This window comes from Curcuma longa, unplaced genomic scaffold (genome assembly GCF_044706935.1).
Source record: "Curcuma longa cultivar G26 ecotype Majalengka, Jawa Barat unplaced genomic scaffold, ITB_CL_G26_1.1 contig_20577, whole genome shotgun sequence".
In the NCBI taxonomy this organism is placed as follows: Eukaryota; Viridiplantae; Streptophyta; class Magnoliopsida; order Zingiberales; family Zingiberaceae; genus Curcuma; species Curcuma longa.
Window position 1 is genome coordinate 1,430 of NW_027431414.1, and position 20,163 is coordinate 21,592.

General features: G+C 41.0%; 1 protein-coding gene and 1 pseudogene across 1 annotated transcript; both read right to left on the minus strand.

The window, feature by feature from the left end:
- Positions 1 to 6,864: 6,864 nt before the first annotated feature.
- On the minus strand, positions 6,865 to 7,583 carry LOC141817446 (uncharacterized). Its single transcript, XM_074705088.1, has one exon. The coding sequence runs from the start codon at positions 7,543 to 7,545 to the stop codon at positions 7,057 to 7,059; it is 489 nt and encodes a 162-aa protein (XP_074561189.1). The 5' UTR covers positions 7,546 to 7,583; the 3' UTR covers positions 6,865 to 7,056.
- Positions 7,584 to 11,218: 3,635 nt separating this feature from the next.
- LOC141817447 (uncharacterized) lies at positions 11,219 to 13,314 on the minus strand (annotated as a pseudogene).
- Positions 13,315 to 20,163: the final 6,849 nt, after the last annotated feature.

Sequence of the window (20,163 nt, forward strand, 5' to 3'; positions counted from 1 at the left end):
TTAAAATAATTATTTTAATAAATTATTTTATTAAAATAAATATAAATTTATTTTAAATTTTAAAAATAAAATTAACAAATTATATTTATTATTTTAATGTTTTTTAAAATGAATTATTTTATTAAAATAAAATTATCAAATTATATTTATTAATTTAATAAATTATATTAAAATATAATTGAATGAAGGGTAATATAGTAAATATAAAACTGATTATGTTTTATTCCCTCCAAATAAATAAAGTAAACCAAACAATATTAGATTATGTTTTATGTTCCATAACATTGGTTATGTGATTACCAAGTAATCACATAACCAAGGTTATACATCATAACTTGAACCAAACGCACCCTAATAGTCATTAAAACTAACTATTTAATAAATATATTTTAAAAATAAAAAATAAAAAAAGCATGCAAGGTGGACTAGCCTGGCCCACCCCACAACCATTTAACACGTTCAAAGTATTGAACGCGTTAAAACTCTTTAACGCCCCACATTGGTGTGGGGCGTTATAACACGTCCCATGAATGCGCGTTGAATGGGCATTGCAGGTGCCCTTACTTAAAAAAGTGATGTTGTTCTTGCATAGAACATGTTCTTGTAAGATCGTCATTCAGATGAACTATCGAATATTTCGTTTGAAAGTTGACAGTTAAGGTGATATCTATGAGCAGCAAAGGACAAGGTCGAGGGATTTTGAGGCGCCGTCCAGATTTGCACAGCAAAAGATAAATGAGAGTGAGAATAAAGGTTAGGGATGTTTTGGTTCAACAGCTCCAACGTTCAAGTCTACTATTTAATCAGAGGAAGAAAAGAATACGGAGAGACTGAGTATTTGTGTGTCTTTCAATGTGTGTATCTCTATCCGTGAGCAAAAGGAAAGATATATAGACGTATGAAAGAGGATGATGGAGAATTGTCTTATCTCAATTAAGGAGAATATCCCTGAGTGGAAATTTTGTCAGAGGAGATGTCCCATCTGGGTAAGAAAAATGTCTCATCGTTGTCGTAGTAACAAAAAGTCTTATCACTCATATCGATACAACCTCATACTGTGCTATCATGCCGCATTAATGGGATGATAAGTTACCTGAGATATCATATGATTGCACATGTCCTTCTAGCGGTAGTCTATCCTGCTAAATGAACGACTGAACAGAGTAGAGTCGATTGAGTAGGGTGTATGACACTATGGAGACGGAGCATGGTTAGCAGAGAAAGTTCGAGTCGAGGCCTGCTGAGACGGGCCTTGAGATTGAGGACTTGATGCAGTTGGGAGGTGACTCGGTGGAACGTCTTGGACTCGGAGCTCAAAGTCAACGGTTGAATTGGAGTTAGGCTTTAAGAAAGGTCGAGTGGGAGATCCTGAGCTAAGTCAAATGTTGAGTTGGATATTGGACCCTGACCTGAGCTGCCCCTCGATTCGGGATTGTTGGCCCAATCTGGATGAGTACTAAGTCAAGGTTGCCAAGCTGGGGTGTGGGACCAAACCAATCAACCCTGGATAAGCATACATATGTATGTTCAATAAGCATGACATATATCAATATATATGACATAAATATGACATATGTCAACATACATGGCATAAGCAGAAAATAAACGTGACATAGTTATGACTCATCTAATACGAACTTCTCAAACCAATGAGAGGATCAAAACATCAACCTAAGAGAATTGCATCTTCTCCAAGTGTTTCCTTGATTGTCAAGGGACTATATCTTCTTCAAGTGTTTCCTCGATTGTTGTATGTTGTTAGTCCTCCTCAATTATAACCCTCAAATCTAGTACTATATACATTATACAACTAGAAGAAATCTCGAGTTACATTCGAGGGGAGTTAGATGAGAAAAGATTTTTTTACAACTTGAATTGAAGATAAGAGGCACGACATGCAGACTTTATTTAAATTTTACAACAACTATACACACAATCCAATCAATATTAGTTAAAGGGTCATAACCATTCATCATGTCATACATCACAATATACCAACCATACAACATCATTTTATTATAATTCTAATTAATGATTTACGTAGCAAAATCATATTAGGTCCTAGGGGCAGCGCCTCTGGCTGGGTCTAAGAGGTTGTGCCCTTGGTGGTAGTCTCGCCAGATTGCTTCAAACAGATGCACATATTTCCCTTAAGGTAAATGATTTCCTTAACTCGTTGAATGAGTTGTTGTCATATTTCTCTTTGATATTAACAATCAAATTTCATAAACTGTTCATAACAAATTGCTTCATTATTGTAATCAAATCACAACTTCTATTGTTATTTAAACAAAATGATTAATGTCTAATAATATGTTCACAATAGTAACACTCATATAAATCATATTGAAATCCACCATGCATTGTTTGATTAGTCGAATGAAATCAGATTAGAGCGCTCATATAATCATGAGCATGCTACAATCACTACTATGTAATCAAATTAAACAACCAATACTATTTAATCTAATTAAATTGCTTCTGTTTCATACCAGATTAATCAAAAATCATCCATAAATTATTTAACAATCATAATAAACATGTTCGTTTATATCCAATATAAAAGCAAACATTAAAATAATGTAATTGAATTTGCAAATGACTCTGATACCACAATTAGATTTTGATGCTAAAAACAAACACATGCACAGCGAAAAAAGAACCCATCGAGGATCTATGCGAATTTTAATTACTCGTTTATTTAGAATGTTACCTCTCAATGTGCAAACTTCTGTGAAGTTGGTGGATGAAGTCGATCTGAGTGTGATCAGAATGTCCACGCCTCTATGATATCCACACGAGCACAAGCTATCATCCGTCTCACAACCACGATTGGCGAATTTAATAACCCATGTCGAAGTACTAGCTACTACATAAAGAGAAAATCGAACCCTAACTTTTAGGGCTGACACAATCTTATCAAATAAGATCGTATCAAAAACTATCTTATCTAATAAGGCAATTTTCTTTTATTTTATTTTCATGCATATCACGAAAATATAAACGTGGAAATAAAATCATGGGATTGTTTTGAAAAACTCAAACCCATATTACATTAACTCATTAATCTAATATGTTTATGATCCATTTAGATTAACCCATTAATCGAATAAGTTTATGATCCAATTAGATTAACATTAATATTAATCCTTGTCACAATCACAAATTTGTGGGATTTTGACAAGAATTGATTATAATCCCAATAGGAATGACATGACAGTTAATGTATCCGGATCATTATTGTTCTGCTGATCTCGCATCTGACAATGATAAGTAGATGCTGACACAGTAGAGGATAAACTTTGAAAAGCTAACGTGGTTGTTGCACGGTCAAAGATAAACACTAAGATGTTGATGTGTCAGATGATATGACAGAGGAAAAGTGTCAAGTTGCTGACATGTCAAAAGATAAGTTGCGAAGTTATCAGGCGATTGGAAACATATCAGGCGATCGGAAAGACCCAATCAGCGGTTGAACCTAGATGGGAAGCTGCCATGTACAAGGCCGATCGATCGAAAAAGCTAATATGATCAATGTCGATCAGAGATAAGATTATTGATTGATCGATCGATCGGAAGGTTGAATCAGTCGACCGGATGACTGGATCAGTCAATCAAACAACAATTATAAAAAAGGCTTCAAGCAGAGGCTTCAGAACATTATCTTTCATCGAACAATCTCTTTGTTCAAGCAATCTCAACAACATTGTGCTCCATCGCTCTTTGACAACCGACGTTAAGCTCCAAATCGCTAAGAGTTATTGGTACCATTTCTTTTTATTGCATTCATTTTTAAAGAGGATACAGTAAAGTGATAATGTATTCTTTTAATTTGTAAGAAGCTTCTCTACTTTCGAATAAAATTTATAAAGGAGAGGATTAGTAGTTGCCTATCCAGAATCGATCAGCCCAACAGATCGTGACCTTCGAATAACAGTCCTAAACTATAAACCAAGTAAACAACTTATGTAATTATATTTGTATGTATTTTGATTGTGTTGCTGTTGCATTTTGTGTTAAGTTAAAAGAAATATAAGTTTTAAAATTTATGAACGATATTCACCCTTCCTCTAGCGCACTTCTCTATCCTTCAATGTCTGCATTGGGCCGTTACTGAGTAGAGAATTCAAGAAAACAAAGTAGAGAGAGTTTGGGAGACCAAGTTGGATGGAGAGCTCGGAAGACCAAGCTAAATGGTGAGTGTGCCCTTGGAGTTAAGAAAAGCTAGTGTGTAGATTTGCATCATCAAGAGATTTCCATCCTCTTTGACTGAGTGATCTACTCTCCTAGGTGAGTGTTTTGGCCTTCATCACGTTCTATAGTGACGAAAAGATTTATCATCCTATCCTAGAGCAGCAGTTGTGAAGGTTTTCTAATAGCCCTTTTTAGAAATAGATTTTCAATCTCCTCATTTCTCAGCTTCCAACTGATTTAATGGAAGCTTGTTCATGAATTAAAGCTTTAGCAAGGTATTATTGTTCTAAGTTGGATTATAAGATGGCTCTTTGTTATGGATATTATGATCTGGCCCGCACAGACCAATCTTAGGTCGGGACACGTCAGATAGCAAGAAGGTGATTTGTCCAGATACGTTGTACAAGTGGCAGGAGACCCAATCGGCAAAGTTGACTTGACCCTATACCAGGGTTGGTTGGACCCCACTCGTTCCGACTCACTAAAACTCATATAGATCCCTATTCGACCACTCACCCATCTACTCGGTCACTCGTCTATCTATTCGGACTCGGTCGGCCATGGTCTACCTAACTCCCAGTTCAGCTTCCTCATCCTGTCCTAACCAACTATCAAGGTGCCGAGGGCAAGGGTCCTGTTGGGATCGAGGCGTTCGCTAGAGGGGGTGAATAGTATTTTTCGATCTTTCTCTGCGAGATTGTTAGCGGAAGCAAAATAATAATAGTAATATACAAAGATCAAACGCTAACCCGGTTATTTACTTGGTATCCACCTCAACGAGGTGACTAATCCAAGGATCCACACACGCAGCCGACGATTCCACTATGAAAACAACCTCCTTCTCGAAGCACGCTTCGAAGGCGGAGAAACCTTCACAACAGAGTTTCCTCCTCTTACAAGATTTGTAGTGAAGTTTAGGAAGAAGAGAAAGAGTTTTAACAATGTTAAAGAGCAATCAAGAAGATGAAAGAATCAGATATATATCTCTGCGACGTTGACCGCTCTTTTTATAAAATTCAGTGCACTAGTCGTGCTCCTAGGGCCAGTCGACTGGTGGGCTTCAACGGCTATTTAATACGCATTTAATTGGCCAGCTGTCACCCAACGACAGTCTACCAGTCGACTGCTCCAACACCAGTCGGCTGGTATCAGTCGACTATACCTCTCAACTGATCTTTCTGTTTGACCCCAGTCGACTGGAATTCAAGCTTCAGTCGACTGATACTTCTGAACTTGGCTGTGTATTCTTCGGATCAACCCCAGTCGACTATTGGCAGGGCTAATCGATTGACCAAGCTGAAAACTCCCTTTTTCAGCATCTTCTTCATCCCTTAGCCTTGGCACAAGTCTTCAAACGCCTTCCACAAATCTCGTGCACTCGCTTGACACGTTTCCCTCGACTTTGTCGTGCTAAGACTTCTCTTGCCAAGAGGCCTCGCCTCCGAGACTTCGTCCTTTGCCAAGAGGCCGCGCCTCCGAGACTTCACCAAATGCCAAGACTCCATTCCTGGACTTTCCTGTGAACTCAAGTCACACATGTTAGATCAACAAACATTGTCTAACTTAAACTGATTTAGCCAAACATTAAAATCCAAATCGCTTGGGGCAAAATTGCCCCAACAGGTCCTACTCCCGATTCACCAAACACGGTACTCCTATATTCAAGCCATGCCCGATTCCCTTCCAGTCTTTCTCTCTCAGTCAGTCCCAGTCAAATCTCTTAGGCAGTCACATTGCCGCCGCCAAAAAGTTATGGGACCTGACAATTTGTCCCACGTAGCATGCCTAATGATGTGACACTCCTAGCGCAGCCTACCGCTATGCTCGGCCACGCATCACTCTCTCGAGTCCTGTGCATCTGCCCGCTATAAACGCGCCTGAGTCGTTCATTGCCGACTCCTCACAGCTAGCAGCCACGTGCCCGACTCCACTATCGTGCTCCACTCCCGACACTGCGCGCCCGCCACGCTCAGATGCCGAGACGGCAGCCACCCGCTTCTTCTTTTCAACTTCTTCTTCTTCCTCAATGACTGACTTGAGAATTGAAGTGGTCAAGCCAGAGACACCCCTGACCTTCCTTCTCACTGTGTTGGTACTTTCAAATCCCGGAGCTCATCTTCTTCCACCTTGATGCGACATGGCTAGTGACGGGTCCACGAGGCAAACTCATCTTCTTCCTCACGGCGATGCGTGGCTGGTGACAAGTCCACGAGGCGATCTCAACAGGAACACTCTTGAAGATCTTATGGTTATAGTTAAAGAACCCTTAGAACATAGTTGAGTTGATTACTACGAGACAGACTTGTTAAAGTGGGTAAGAATTGAATCTTGACAAAGTTGAAATAATACCCTTCCCATAATAATCAACTATAACTTTTCGATTTACCTCTTCACAAATAATCATAGAATCAATCACATGGAATCACTAGAACGATGAATTTCACCTTTTATTAAAATAGTAAGAGTTAAAGAATCTTGGAAAGTAGCCAAGCTTCCCTTTCTTTCTTTACCATGATCCAATATCGAGGGATGTTTGTAATTGTAGTGATTTGTGAGTTTGTAAGGATTTAGAGGTGTGACAAATCTAAAAGCACAAATAAATTTTCGACCAATAGTTAACATCTCAAAATTTTCAACTCATTAAAAAAATTTAAAAAAATCCAATCAACAAAAATGAAAAAAAAAATCTAAATTTAAATTCAGTTTTTTTTAAAGAAAAAACTAATGTAGATGAGGACGAGCAAAAGAGGTCTGATAATAGAGTTATACCATTGCACAGACACTGAATCATCGTAGGCAGTTCGTCCACGTCATATCAAACCCTAATGTATTGCCACCGGCGGCGATCCTAACCCTAATGATTCACGACAAGCTCAGGTACACGGCGGCGGTGATTCCCACTGCGTACACTCCCATAATCCTAGATATCACCACCCCTCCGGCCCTCGTCGCCGCCCCGAGGCCGGCAATCCCAGCGACACCGATGGGAACGCCCCGGAGCACCGCCCGCCCTGCGCCAGCTAACACAGCGTCCCTGAATAGATCCACCGCGAAGGCCCGGAACTCAGCCCGCGCGAGGTCGTCGGAAGCGCCAGGGAGAACTCTTCGGACGGCCGCGTCGACCTGAGCACGGCCTGGGGGCTTGGGGACCCATCGCCCTACGAGAGGGATGCCCGCGGAAATCAAGCCGTAGAGGCCGGCGGCCGCTTCGACTAGCTGGTAGCGGCGGACACCCGGGAAGGCGTGCTGCGCCTCCGACAGGCAGCTGTCGTAGACGGCCTCGCAGGCGGCGTCGAACTCCGGCGAGGAACTCAACGTTCGCTCCACACGCTTTGATGCGTTCAGCCCCATTTCGATCTTCCAACCTACTCACCAATTCGTGAGAGAGGGCTGGGCGTGGCTTATCCCCATTTTAGGAGGATTTCACTTAAGGACTCCTTAAATTATAAATTACAAACTCACCCAAATTATTTATGAAATTATTATTTGAATCCTGAGATTTGAATCCTGTCAAAGTCATGCAATATCCTCTTGCGTGGTGATCAACTATAATTTTTTGATTTACCTCCTCATCGATGGTCGTGGGGTCACTAAGGTGGCAGATTCCATCTTTTTTTGCAGAAGAATATATTAAATTAAATTATTTTTTAAAACTAATTAAATTGATCAAATTTTATAATAAAAATTGAACTGATAAAATATCAATTAATTTAAATTTTGATCAAATTAATTAAAATTTTTAAATATTATAAAAAAATTTCTAATTGATTAAAAATTTATAAATTATTTTATTTATTTTGATTAATTAGTGAAATAGGGCTCTACACGCCTCAATGAGTTCAGTCTCATTTCAATCTTCCAACCTATTCAACAATTTGTTTTTGTAAAAGGTGAAATCTGCCACCTCAACAGCCTCATACGATCGATCTCACGATCATCTGTAAAGAGGTAAATTGAGAAGTTGCAATATATCACAACACAAAAAAGTATTATTTCGACTTCGTCGAAATTCAAATATTTATCTATTTTTGCAACTCTATTCCATCGTAATTAACTCAGCTATGTTCTAAGGACACATATTCACCAATTAGTGAGAGTGGACTGGGCAGCTTATCACCCACCATTTTAGGAGGATTTCACTTAAGGCCTCCTTATATTATAAATTACAAATTCACCCAAATAATTTATGAAATTATTATTTGAGTCCTGAGTACTTGGCTCTTGATCAAGAATGCATAACACACAAGTGATAACAGAGTAGCAGAAAGGATTAATCCTCGACGTAGATATGAACTTCCAGGTCGAGCTTTCCATCTTGACGGTGGAAGTAACTGGGAACGACGAGGAAGACTGTCGTGCAAAATAATGTGTTCCATTCTTCGACGGGAGCCTTAAGCGAAAGCTCCATTGCCTCGTCCGACCTCGCTGTCAGCTTGCTGAATATCTTCTTGGAAGGACGAGATTGGCTGCAACACACTCAGGGATAGATCCAGGGGCTTGATTTAATATAATAAATTATATATTATTATCCACATATATATATAATTTTCACTAGTCATGAAAATTGAAAAGCAATCTCTTGGTCTAGCGGCAGCAGCAGGCTGGTAGTGGCCGTGACAGCAGACTGACAGCGGTCGCGGCGACAGGCCGATAGCGGTCGCGGCGGTAGGCCGAACGGTTGTGGGGCAGGCAGCAGTAGCAGGGCAGCGACCATGGCCGCAGGTTCCACAAACCGCAGCGGTAGCGCGAGCGACAGCAGGCCAACAGCGATCGCGTGAGCGGCGACAGGCCGAAGCGGCCGTGCGAGCGGCGACAGGCCAACAGCGACTGCGCGATTTGATCGCGCTCGGTGCTCGCATTGACGGACGCGCCGATGTGGACACGCGATAAGAACTAAGAAAGGAAATCTCAATAAGCTGAAGTGAAAGAGGAGAAGAACGGAAAAAATACTTGAGATTTGAAATTCGTCGCCGACTCGCCGTCACACCGTCATCGTGGAGTTCCTCGTTGCCGTCACATTGTGGAGAAGTTGTCGCGCACTCCACACTCGCGTGGGTCACGAACCAACGAAAAAACCTAAACCCCTAAAAAAATTACGGGAAACAGGGTTGGGCTACACCCCAATACAACCCATAAGAAGATCCATCCCTGGTTGGGAAACAACAAAAGGAAGGGGCAAATGAGTGCTACAACTTTTGAGAAGAGGAAGAAAAAAAAGGAAAAAAGAACTGCTATAGGAGAAAGAGAAGAGAAAAACAATTAAGTTACAGTTGGGAAAAAAAAGGAGGAATGAGAAAATTAGAAGAAAAGAAGAAGATTAGAAGAAGAAGAAGCCGGTGCATGGAGGCTTGCCCGTGAGGCGGTGGGAGCGAGGTATTATTTTTCTCAAAAAATCTCTAATTGATTTTAAATCGATTAAACCAATTTAATCTAATTAAACTTGCGTCAATCATAACTTGACCAAATCAAATCCAAATTAACTCCAGTTTGGACTAACATATTCTTATTTTCACACCTACTCGATGGATTTTGTTCGACCCCAATCCAATTTTAATCCAACACCTTAATTCATGTCGTGTTCGATGATTCAATTAATTAATTTTGTTAAAAATTCAATACCTAATATAATATAAACACAAAAAAATTATCGATTAGCGATGGCCTATTCCGTCGCTAATCGGTCGCTAACGGTTAATTAGCGACCGCTTTGCGACGGAATATAGCCGTCTCATTTTTTTTGGTCGGTGACGTCATCTTAGCGACGGAATTTTCATTCCGTCGCTAAATAGCGATGGAATTTAAATATCCGTCGCTATATTTAGCGATCGATTTTAATATCCGTTGCTAGAATTTACGACGGAATTTTCATTCCGTCGCTAATATTTGCGACAGAATTTTAATATCCGTCGCTAAAATATAGCGACGGATATTTAAATTTCGTCGACATTTAAAAATTCCTATTTAGCGACGGAAATTTAATATTCCGTCGCTAGTTTTTTAAAAAAATAAAAAAAAATAAACGAGCTCAGCGACGGATAAATATAAATCTGTCGCTGATTAGCGACGGAATTTAAAAATTCCGTCGCTAATAATTATTTTTTTAAATATTTTTTTTATTTTTTTAATTCCCTGTTTACATTTAAATAAAATGATACAGTAAATTACAAACCACAATAATATACAAACACACAAGCCAAAATACACTCCAATATAATCTGAATATCTGAATACACTCCACAATAATATACAAATACCAAATCACAAGTCTAAATATCTGAATACACTCCAATATAATCTGAATACAATAATATAAATACAAATCTCTGGATACACTGATACTGTATCAAATGTCAAAATACAATAATATATCAGAATTATATCTAAACGAGCCCAGCCAAAATAGAAGATCCTACAAAAAGACAATAAGATAGGTTAGTAATAACTTAATTATAACAACGTATTTGAAAAATGCATGCTTACAAGTAATAACTTTAAAAAAAAATAAAAGTAATAGAAATGTTAACATACCTTGCAGGCAACTACTGATCAGGAGCATCAGGGTCCTGAGTGTCCGTATCAGGGTCCGCACCTCGCATCGCATGATAAGTAGGCATGGGTGGCGTCGGGCCGATGGCCTCCATGAAGGCCGTCATTTGTCGTGATCGTAACTATGTTGTTCGCCTGACTATGTTGCTGCGCCTCTAATGCAGAGAGTCGATCCTTTAATTCTTGATTTTCTTTTTGTAGGGCTTCTATCGCAGAAGATGATCCGCTAGGACGACCCCTGGCTCTAGGGACCATCACACGATCATATACGACTCTCGCCTGGGACCCTAGACCGTAAAGGGTGGAGCTCTTCTTCCTCCCACCGACCACATCATAGTAGATCTCATTCAACTGGTCGATTGAGAGCTCCTGCCTCTCTCCTCCCTCAATTGCAAGCGCAGATGCCTGTGCAACTCTAGCAGAATATTCAGCCTGTTTAAAATTAAATTATTATAAAATTTAAGATTAGAAAAAATAATTACATGGCGGTAATGTGAAATAAATTTAAAAATTATTTTCTTACGTCTAATGCCTGCGAGCGAGGATCGATAAATGTGCCATCCTTGGACTTGTGTGTCTTCGTAAAAATCTCCCAACAAGTAGGAGGACGCTGTAACTCGTGCTCCTGAAAATTAAAAATACAATTAAATAAAAATCAAATCATTACTAATTAATTAAAAATATATTAATTGTAAACTTACTAAGTCCAAGGTATGCTCCACAATGGAGCGAGATCCAGCTGTATGTTTTGTGGATCCGGTGCTAGGGCCAGCCAGCTCGGTGTTTCTGTTGGATCGAGCTTTGGCTGCATTTGTCTGCCATCTTTCTGCTTGCCATATGGCTTATCATGCAGCCCAGATGTCCTCTGAGATCCAAGATGGTCTGGTGCCCTTTCTTCTGCATTTATATAGCAGATCCTTATATAATTTGGCACAAGCAGCATTCCAGGTGTCTTGAAACTCCTGCTCGTGCCCTGGCTCATAAGTATACTTTTTCTGCAAGAAAAAAAAAATAGTAGTTTCAAAAACAAATTCATTATAAGATGTTTTAAATAACTTACCACAAACTCATCGTAGTAGAAGTTTCGCATGTCCTGGTCGACATGCCTCCAAGTATGCCCTGAACGACATACTCGCTCGTGGAACTTACTAGAAATGTAGACCGCAACTTTGTGACCATCTGGCGTAAAACTGCATTATAAAGCATATAAATGTTAGACATAATAATACATCGCTATTTATAATCAATTAAAAAGTACTAATAACACCAATACTTACCACCCGCCAACAATTCTCAAAACAATCCGGTCACCTAGTGCTGCTGTCTGATCAGACATATCTGTATCTGCAAAATAACATTAAAACTACATTTGCATGCAAAATGTCCAAGCAGGAAAGATACAATTAAGATGCCCATCAAACATAAGATAGGTGAACCATCCAACAAAGCTGAGGTCCTTGCTTATTGCTATTCACAGTGTGAAACTATGATATACCAATTAGTAGGCAAAATAAACTAGCCAAAGACAATTTCAGTTGAATTGAATGCAAAAAAGAAAACATTTTTCAGTGTATAATTTAAAGTGCAGGTATCACGTGTATCACTTCTGCAAAAAAGGTGGATCCGCCACCTTAGCGGCCCCACACGGTCGGCCCCACGACCATTTGTGAGGAGGTAAATCAAGAAACTACAGTTGGTTACGAAGGTATCACGTGTATCACGTGATTGGTTCATGTGGTTCTATCATGACACACATCTAACGATTGGTTCATGGTGTGATATTTAGAAAAGGTATTTGAGTATTTTTCCATAAAAAGACCATTTAGCTATGCTCTTTGATATTGTTATCCAAGATAAGAATCGAAGACTTGGATGGCTTTATGGAACTAATAAACAAATAAAGTATCTATGCCCCAAGATAAGTATCAGTTTCAATCTGGAATTCTTCTAGATATACATTTTTTAAAGCTTTGATATACATGGATTAACAAATCTAGAGCATTTAAGCTGATCAGTTTTGGGTCACTAAATTAGCATGATTGTCTTATATAAATATTAGCTTGGAAAATTTAGCTGCATATGCAGTAATGGTTTGGCAAAATGTGCAACTACAAGTAAACAAGATTAGTGAATAAGTATCATGCAAAAGAAAACTCTTACACATAATAATTTCAAAAGAATCACTGAGATAGTAGTAAAAAATAAATAAATGTAGACTGTTATCCAAGAAGGGCTAGCATGCTCAGTTGCTGCAGAAGCAACAAAAGAGCAGATTGGTCAAGTGTACTATTTCTTTATTATGACTGATATAGGTTGGTTTTGCCTGGTATTTCGTTGATAAATTTCCATGATCTGAACATGTAACACTAACCCAATAAATGAAATTTTACTGAACTGGTAATAAAAAAATGAGCTACTTTTTCATATGAGTAACGATAGACAACATGAAAAATTGTAGCATGGATGTAGCATGACACATTCAAAAGAATGGAATTCTGAGGCTAGTGTACATTGCTTACCAGGGCTCCATTGTGCTTCGAACGCATTCCTCGACGAAGCAAGGGCGAGACGCATCGCGGCAAACCTTCTCGTGGTTTTCAATTGAAGCTCCGAGGTAAGGAAAGTATTCGTTGCATCCGTGGGCGGAATGAGAACAGGGGATGGATAAAGACTCCATCACCTTTTCTAGAGCGTGGTTTCGGTTAGAGGAGCTCGGTGTCGAGTATCTTTTGGCATTTCCGGCATGTATCCGAATCCTTTTTCAAACTGAGACAGCAAAAAGTTAAATGACGTCCATTTTGACACCGAGACATACAGCAGAATATCAACTACACAAGGAAAGGAGGTTATGATAACGACGATTGAACTCGATCGAGAAGAACCTGGTAGTCGTAGACAGGTGGGGTGAGACGGCCGTTGCACAGACGGCACCGGAGGATATCGAGTTTCAACCTCACCGTCGTCCACTCTGCTGCTGCTGCTGCTGCTTCTGCTTCCATCTTCTTCTCAGTTGGGACACTGGATGGATCGCTCTTCTTTCTCTTGGTGCCGCAGTGTTTGATTAGCATGGGTGGATCGGATCATTTAGCCCACTAACTAAACTGGATTTATATAGATGCATGGGCCATCGATGAGTTATTAATGTTCAGCCCTAATTTATAGATGCATGAGCCCTTCCTTCATCATTTATTAAGTTCTTGAAACTAAACGCATGCATGCATGCATTCATTTTAATTCTCAGTATGCATTTGCATTAAATTTTAACACGCATGTTGTGCATTAATTCTTAAAATTAATTTTTAACGCTTGATTTGCATGGGGATTATTCGTTATCCACACTAACTGGATTTATAGGTGGCATCAATTTTTATTTCATTAGGTAGGAAAAAAAATGATAAAAGAGGGTGAATATCGATTGTAAAAATTATTCTTTTGAAAATAAATCAAAATTGTAACAAAAATAATAAAGAGAAAAAAACACACAAAGATATAAATCAATTTTAATTGGTTCATAGCCTTTTTTTAACGGCTACGGTAAGGTCTGTGATCTTTAATCGTTTACAAATGGACAATTGATTAATATTCTCTTTTTGAAAAATTTTCGGAGGAGGAGAAGAATTGTACGGATAATAAGATAATAGTAACACACTACTATATTTTGAAATGTAAGTAATAAAGAAATATCACCAACAAAAAGATGGAGTTTCATTATTGATTATCGAAGAACCTCTCGCCATGTTAGCAACAATACTTGCACAGAACAGCATAGCAGATGAATAAGATGGATCGAGGAGAATTGTTATTCTGAGTCTCGAATCCCAAGGTTATTTTATAACTTTTATCCGGTAGACTGAACACCCTATTTAGTTGACTAAACTCAACCATATCTCACCATATTCATACTTGATTTTAAGATTTTTCAATCGACTCAACACCCTATTAGTGGATTGAATCACTATTCTTTCCTTGCTTAGTTTGATCCGATAAAGTCAATTCTGCGTGATCTGCTTGATCAATCAACTATACTCCAAGGATTCCTTTGTTGTCTAATTCGATCATATCTCATCTTTACTTTCTATGTATGTTTGGTCGACTGATCACCTTGATTAGTTGACTGAACCTTTGTTTCCTTCTGAGCTCAACTTGCCTTCGATATGTGCTTATCCATTTTGATCAATCAACTAAACCATTCTGTTTAGTGGACTAAACCCTTTGGTTTCAGAAAATTTTATTTTTTCTGCAAAATAAAGTTAGCACAGTAGACATAATAATCCTACAAAACAAAGTTAGAAATAGATATGTATGTATGAAATTATTTTGATAATCAAAATTGGCTTATCTTGACTTAGAAAACTTCATTGGTTTCTTTAGTTGGATCAATGCCTAAGGCTTGTCCCAAGCCTTCCAAAACTGAAAGATCTATCTAGGACTTATCTTAACATACCTGTTAAACACCCGGTCCAGATGACCTATTTGGACTTCTTCTGCTCAGTGTATGATTGAGCCACCAGGACTTTCCTTAATTAATGTCTAGTCCAACTGACCCATCAAGTATTCTGCCAAGTCAATCCATCTAGTTTTCTACTCGATGTCTGGTCCTTTTAATCTACTAAGACTTCTAGTACTGCTTAATACTACGACTTTCGATGCTTAATATCCCATCCAAGACTTTCCATATTAAGTGCCTAGTATCTGGTGAGGTCAAAAAAGTGATGGAATTCGAAAATTCATATCGAAAGAAGTAAGTCTTTACATATTTAGTTTATAGGATTTTCTTTCTTTTTAAGAATAATACTTTTTCTTTCTTTTTTTTCTTATGTAGGAAGAGAAGAAATATGAAAGGAGAAGGAAACAATGTCCCCCGAAGAAGAAGACGACGATAATGATTACTATTTGTATCTTTCCTTCGTCTTGAGACGTTGAGATTATTTAAGTTATTGTGTTGAGATTATTTTTGTATATGATGATAGTTGATATTTTTGTCTTGAGATTGTTGTGAATATGTAAGTTATTGTGTTGTATGTATATGTGTGGTAATGTATAGCTTGAAATTGTGATTGTTAAAATTGTGAATGTTAAACAAGTTGATTGTAAAATTTGGATCAATCGATTGTTTGACCCCGGTTCTAAGGCTCCGGTCCCATGGCACGCGTTCCTTTCTCTTTCTCTTCTCCCTGTCTAGGACCTCTTCCCTCTGAGCGAGTTCCCAATCAATCACTAGTAAGGGGCATGGGTACAGTATGGGGTGAGGACAGGGCGTACAGGCAGCAGTTCTAGTATAGCTTCCCATTCTATTCTATGCATTTTTCTGGTCTAGTCCGACAGTCTCGGATGGGGAGTCTCTGCTAGTCAGGACAGTTGGCGTAGCATTGCATACTACCTTCGGGTCTCGGATAGGGGTAGGCGGGAGAGGCCAACTTGGGACTTAGAGTGTAGGCGGCACAGGACAATTGGAGCGAATCTTTGGGGACAGAGGGCAGTGAGAGTAGCGACCGGTAGGAAAGCCTACTATGAGGGAAGCCTACTAGTAATAAGGCGGCTCTGAGGGAGTTCAAGGAGTGAGGCGAGGCTAAGCAGCGGCAGGTGAACTGAACTCGACTGAGTCAAGTATTCCCGAGACTTGAGTCTCACTCGTCTAATTCTAGGAATAGCGCGCTATAGTGGTCCTCATAGATTGAGAAGCTGCTGTGGAGTGGTTCTAGGCCTGAGAAGAGCAGTTTCAAGTTCAGATCTCTGACCTGCTTCCAAGTCGTCAGTTAGGGCACTTTCAGTCTCCCTCTCCTCTGTCAATCTCTGAACGAAGCTCATGCATTACGAGGAAGAGAAAGCAGAAAGGAGACCCCGGGGATCTAAATTCTGATCAACAAGAGATGTGCAGGCCGGGCTCAAGGAACTTGTACTTGATCTGTCGAGCAACTATCAATCATGATTAATCCACTCTCTGCTGCCCTGCTTTAGTCATCACTCGCCTCAGACCATTGACTATATGCTGCTCTACCAGTACATCATAGAATTAATTGATAGCATAGTGTGGGCAGACTACATTTCATTTCTCTTTGTCAACCAACTAGGACAGGACTTCTTATCCGATTAGGGAAAGGGACGAAGGGTCAAGTATAGACCTCCGGTAGCGAGATAGCGGAAAGGCCATCTGTCATGGTCTTTTCTAAAAGAGAGGAGCGAACGACTACTGCCTCCTATGCCTCTCCATCCCCGCACCAATGCTGCCCAGATGGGACAGATCCGGGTAGAATGAGCGAGATGCTGGGGACAGAGATGCTGGAACTTGACTGTGGAACGCGATTAGCTCAAGCTGGGACGAGGAAGGTGCTGTGGGACTGTGGGACGAGGAAGGTGACTTTTGAGCTATGAGCGAGTGATAACGACGCAGAGCAAAGCAGAGCGGAAGATCAGCCTCCCTTGCCACGGGGACTCCAAAGATTCAAAGTCAAGTGCCCCCTTGCCCAGATCTGCTTCTTTTATTAGTTTAGAAGAGTTGAACGAGTCCGATTCCCCTCTCGAGTCCCAGCTATTCTTCCTCCCCCGTTGAGTTCTAACTAAGCGTCCAAATCAACCATCGAACGAAGTAACGATCGCTGCCCCACGTAGCGGGGCGAGTGAAACTAAGCAGGTGCCCTCCGCCTGTGCCATTCAAGTCATCAGAAAGACTAAAGAATGGAATGAACCGGAGCTTCAACAAGGAATCTCAGATCGACCGGTGCGGAGCCAGCAGCAGAGGCCGGGTTAAATATGAGATGAGGGGTACGGAAGGGGCGGGAATTCCACTCGCTCCGATATTGAATGCCGATCGGACCGGCTCGGACAACGGATGCTCTCCGCACAGGTACGGGAAAGGGACCGGGGTCCAACGACTGCATTCTTAATGCTGCCCACTTAAGTTAATTTTTTCACTATGCTTACCCGGAAGAGGGGGAAAACCCAGATAGCGATTCCTACCGACTTCCAATTGATTGGGACGGTGGGACGTGGGCCGGATAACTTTACCGGATAAATGGCACGGAGAAATGGGAAGGTGCGGAGCGGAGGGCTCAATAGGACTGCTTTTTTCGGTAGACTCTCGCCTTGTGCTTTCTTCGCGAGTCGAGTAGCTCAGCTCAGTTCGTCGTCGTGGATGCCAGCTATTTCTCTTTCCTCTTTCCCTGGCTTCTTCGTTTTATCTTCTGCTAGGCGGGCACCTTTCCCTACCATCTCTTGGAGCATGGCTCTTGCAAGGTTTGCTAGGGCTCCTTTAAACTTGGGTTTAGTACTTGGAGAGAGAGCGAATAGGGCTTTAGCTGGAGCTGGCCCTCCTTTCCAGCTACCGCACTCGAAGCCTTCCCTTTGCTTCGATTGGGGAGAGAGTCCTCCTCTCTTCTATGTCCGTGTGATTGCTTTTCCCATGCTCAGGTCTGATTGGCTCCCATTCCTCATGCTAACTTCTCGCAGAGCTCTCTCCTCATGCCTAACCATTGAACACCTATTCCCTGTCTTTTCCAGATGGAATAGCTTGGCAGTCATGGACTTCAGTTTCAGTTATCTCGCTTAGTGGCTCGGGTAGAGCAACGGGGAGAGCAGAGGAAGAAGGACTCATAACATCCGTGGGAAGGAAGCATACGCATACTAAAGATCGAGCAACTCCGAAGCTGGAATCTCAACTTAGGTGCGGCTAAATGGCGAGGTGCGGAGCAGTCAATGGCACATTGTAGACCTCTGAATCTGTGGTCAAAGAACATAGAATATCATCGAGTAAGAGTCGTTCAAGGATCGAAGTGATTCGTCATAGAAAAAGGATAGAAAGAAGTGGATCTGCGCTACATAGATAGATCAGCTTTTCAGTAGTAGTAGTAGTCGACAGTCGTTGGAGCGAAGGACAGCAGACATCGAAGCAGCATTAGACGGAGAAGAAAGATCACTGAATAGAATAGCAAGTGCGACTGCGAACACTACTTCCTCAATCAAGAAGCACTTTATTAAGGCCCATGAGCGAGCCGACCATCAGAAGTGAGGCGGAGACCTCCGAGTTCTTCCCTGGCCTACTCTAAGTAAGGCAAGCCTACTAAGTAGTAAAGCCGACGGAGGACTCGAGTGAGGCAAAGGGAAGGTGTCTTTATTTAGCCCCGAGTCATGCCCCGTCTGCGAGAACTGAATTAGTGGATTCTCTATCTTGTGAAAGTAGCGAACGACAGCGGAGACTTCCTTCTGCTTGGGATGAATTGACCGTGCCAGATTCACGTAATAGTAGATAGCGCACTTGTAGTTCTTCCTTTATAGCTAGGGGGTCCTTATCTAAAAGAATAGCAGTGCCCGTCGGCTTAGCCAGTGTAGTGAACCGGGCCTATCAACAAGGGTTCGACTGATTCTAGTTCTGCTGGCGCGGGCTCGCCTACTCACATTCCAGGAGTCAGCATATGCTAAGTCAGATCCAACCCTTTTTGGGAAGAATCAGTATGGCACCTCAGTAGAGGGACTCCCTTGCTTATCTGGGAGTAGCAGTCGGCATTCCACCCATCTGTCCGACTGGGACTAGGTTGGGACTAGCAAAGGAGGAAGGTGCGTAGCGAGCGGAAGTCTCAGGAAGGGCACCACTATTGGGCAATGGATAGGGCTCACTGCCCCCTCTTATTTACCGAAGACGGATAGGAGCGTTAGACAGTGAAACCAGTTCACCGAAGAACGTAGTAGCTACAACGAAGCAACTCTATTCAGTGATCATTCGCCTTCTCTTTTGATCACCTACAAATCATAGGAGCAAGCACAGCGTAGCCGAGCTAGGGCTGAATTTAGACCCGCGCTTCGCGCCTCTTGATAGGGACAGGGAAGTCGGGGCAATGCGTACGAAGATGGCTGAGTGCCTCGAGAGACCTATGGAAGGAAAGGGCTCATACCTAGAAGTAGCAACTGTCCAACTCAGAGGAAGGTTCAGCAGCAACGGTGCAACTCAGAGGAACGAATGAAGGAGCGAAAGAAGATCTAGACCGGTCCCCTTGCTCTCACTCGTGACCATGACTAGTAACCCGTCCCATTCATAATCTTAGTCTCACCCGTCCGGAAGCTGGACTCGTCTCTCCGATTTCTCCACTTTCACTATGAAGCAGTCCCATGGCACGAACTAGTCCCAATCAATGGAATGAAGCAATGGATATAGGGGAGAACCAAACGTGGAGAAATTATTATAGTATGGCCACCGATTCATGGTCTGCGAAGTGCGGAACTACGTGGAGCTGAGCCAGCAGCGGATCTGCAGAAAGATTTCATTCTTCAACTCGAGGTGCGAGTGATAACGACGCGTGCTCGCAATACCGTAATTTAGGGTATAAAAGATAGGCATATTTCGACTGAATATATAAAGGGCAGATCTTTCCCAATATATATACAGGGTTGAATGTTTCGGATTAGTCGTAAATAGCCCCAAAGGCTATTTCT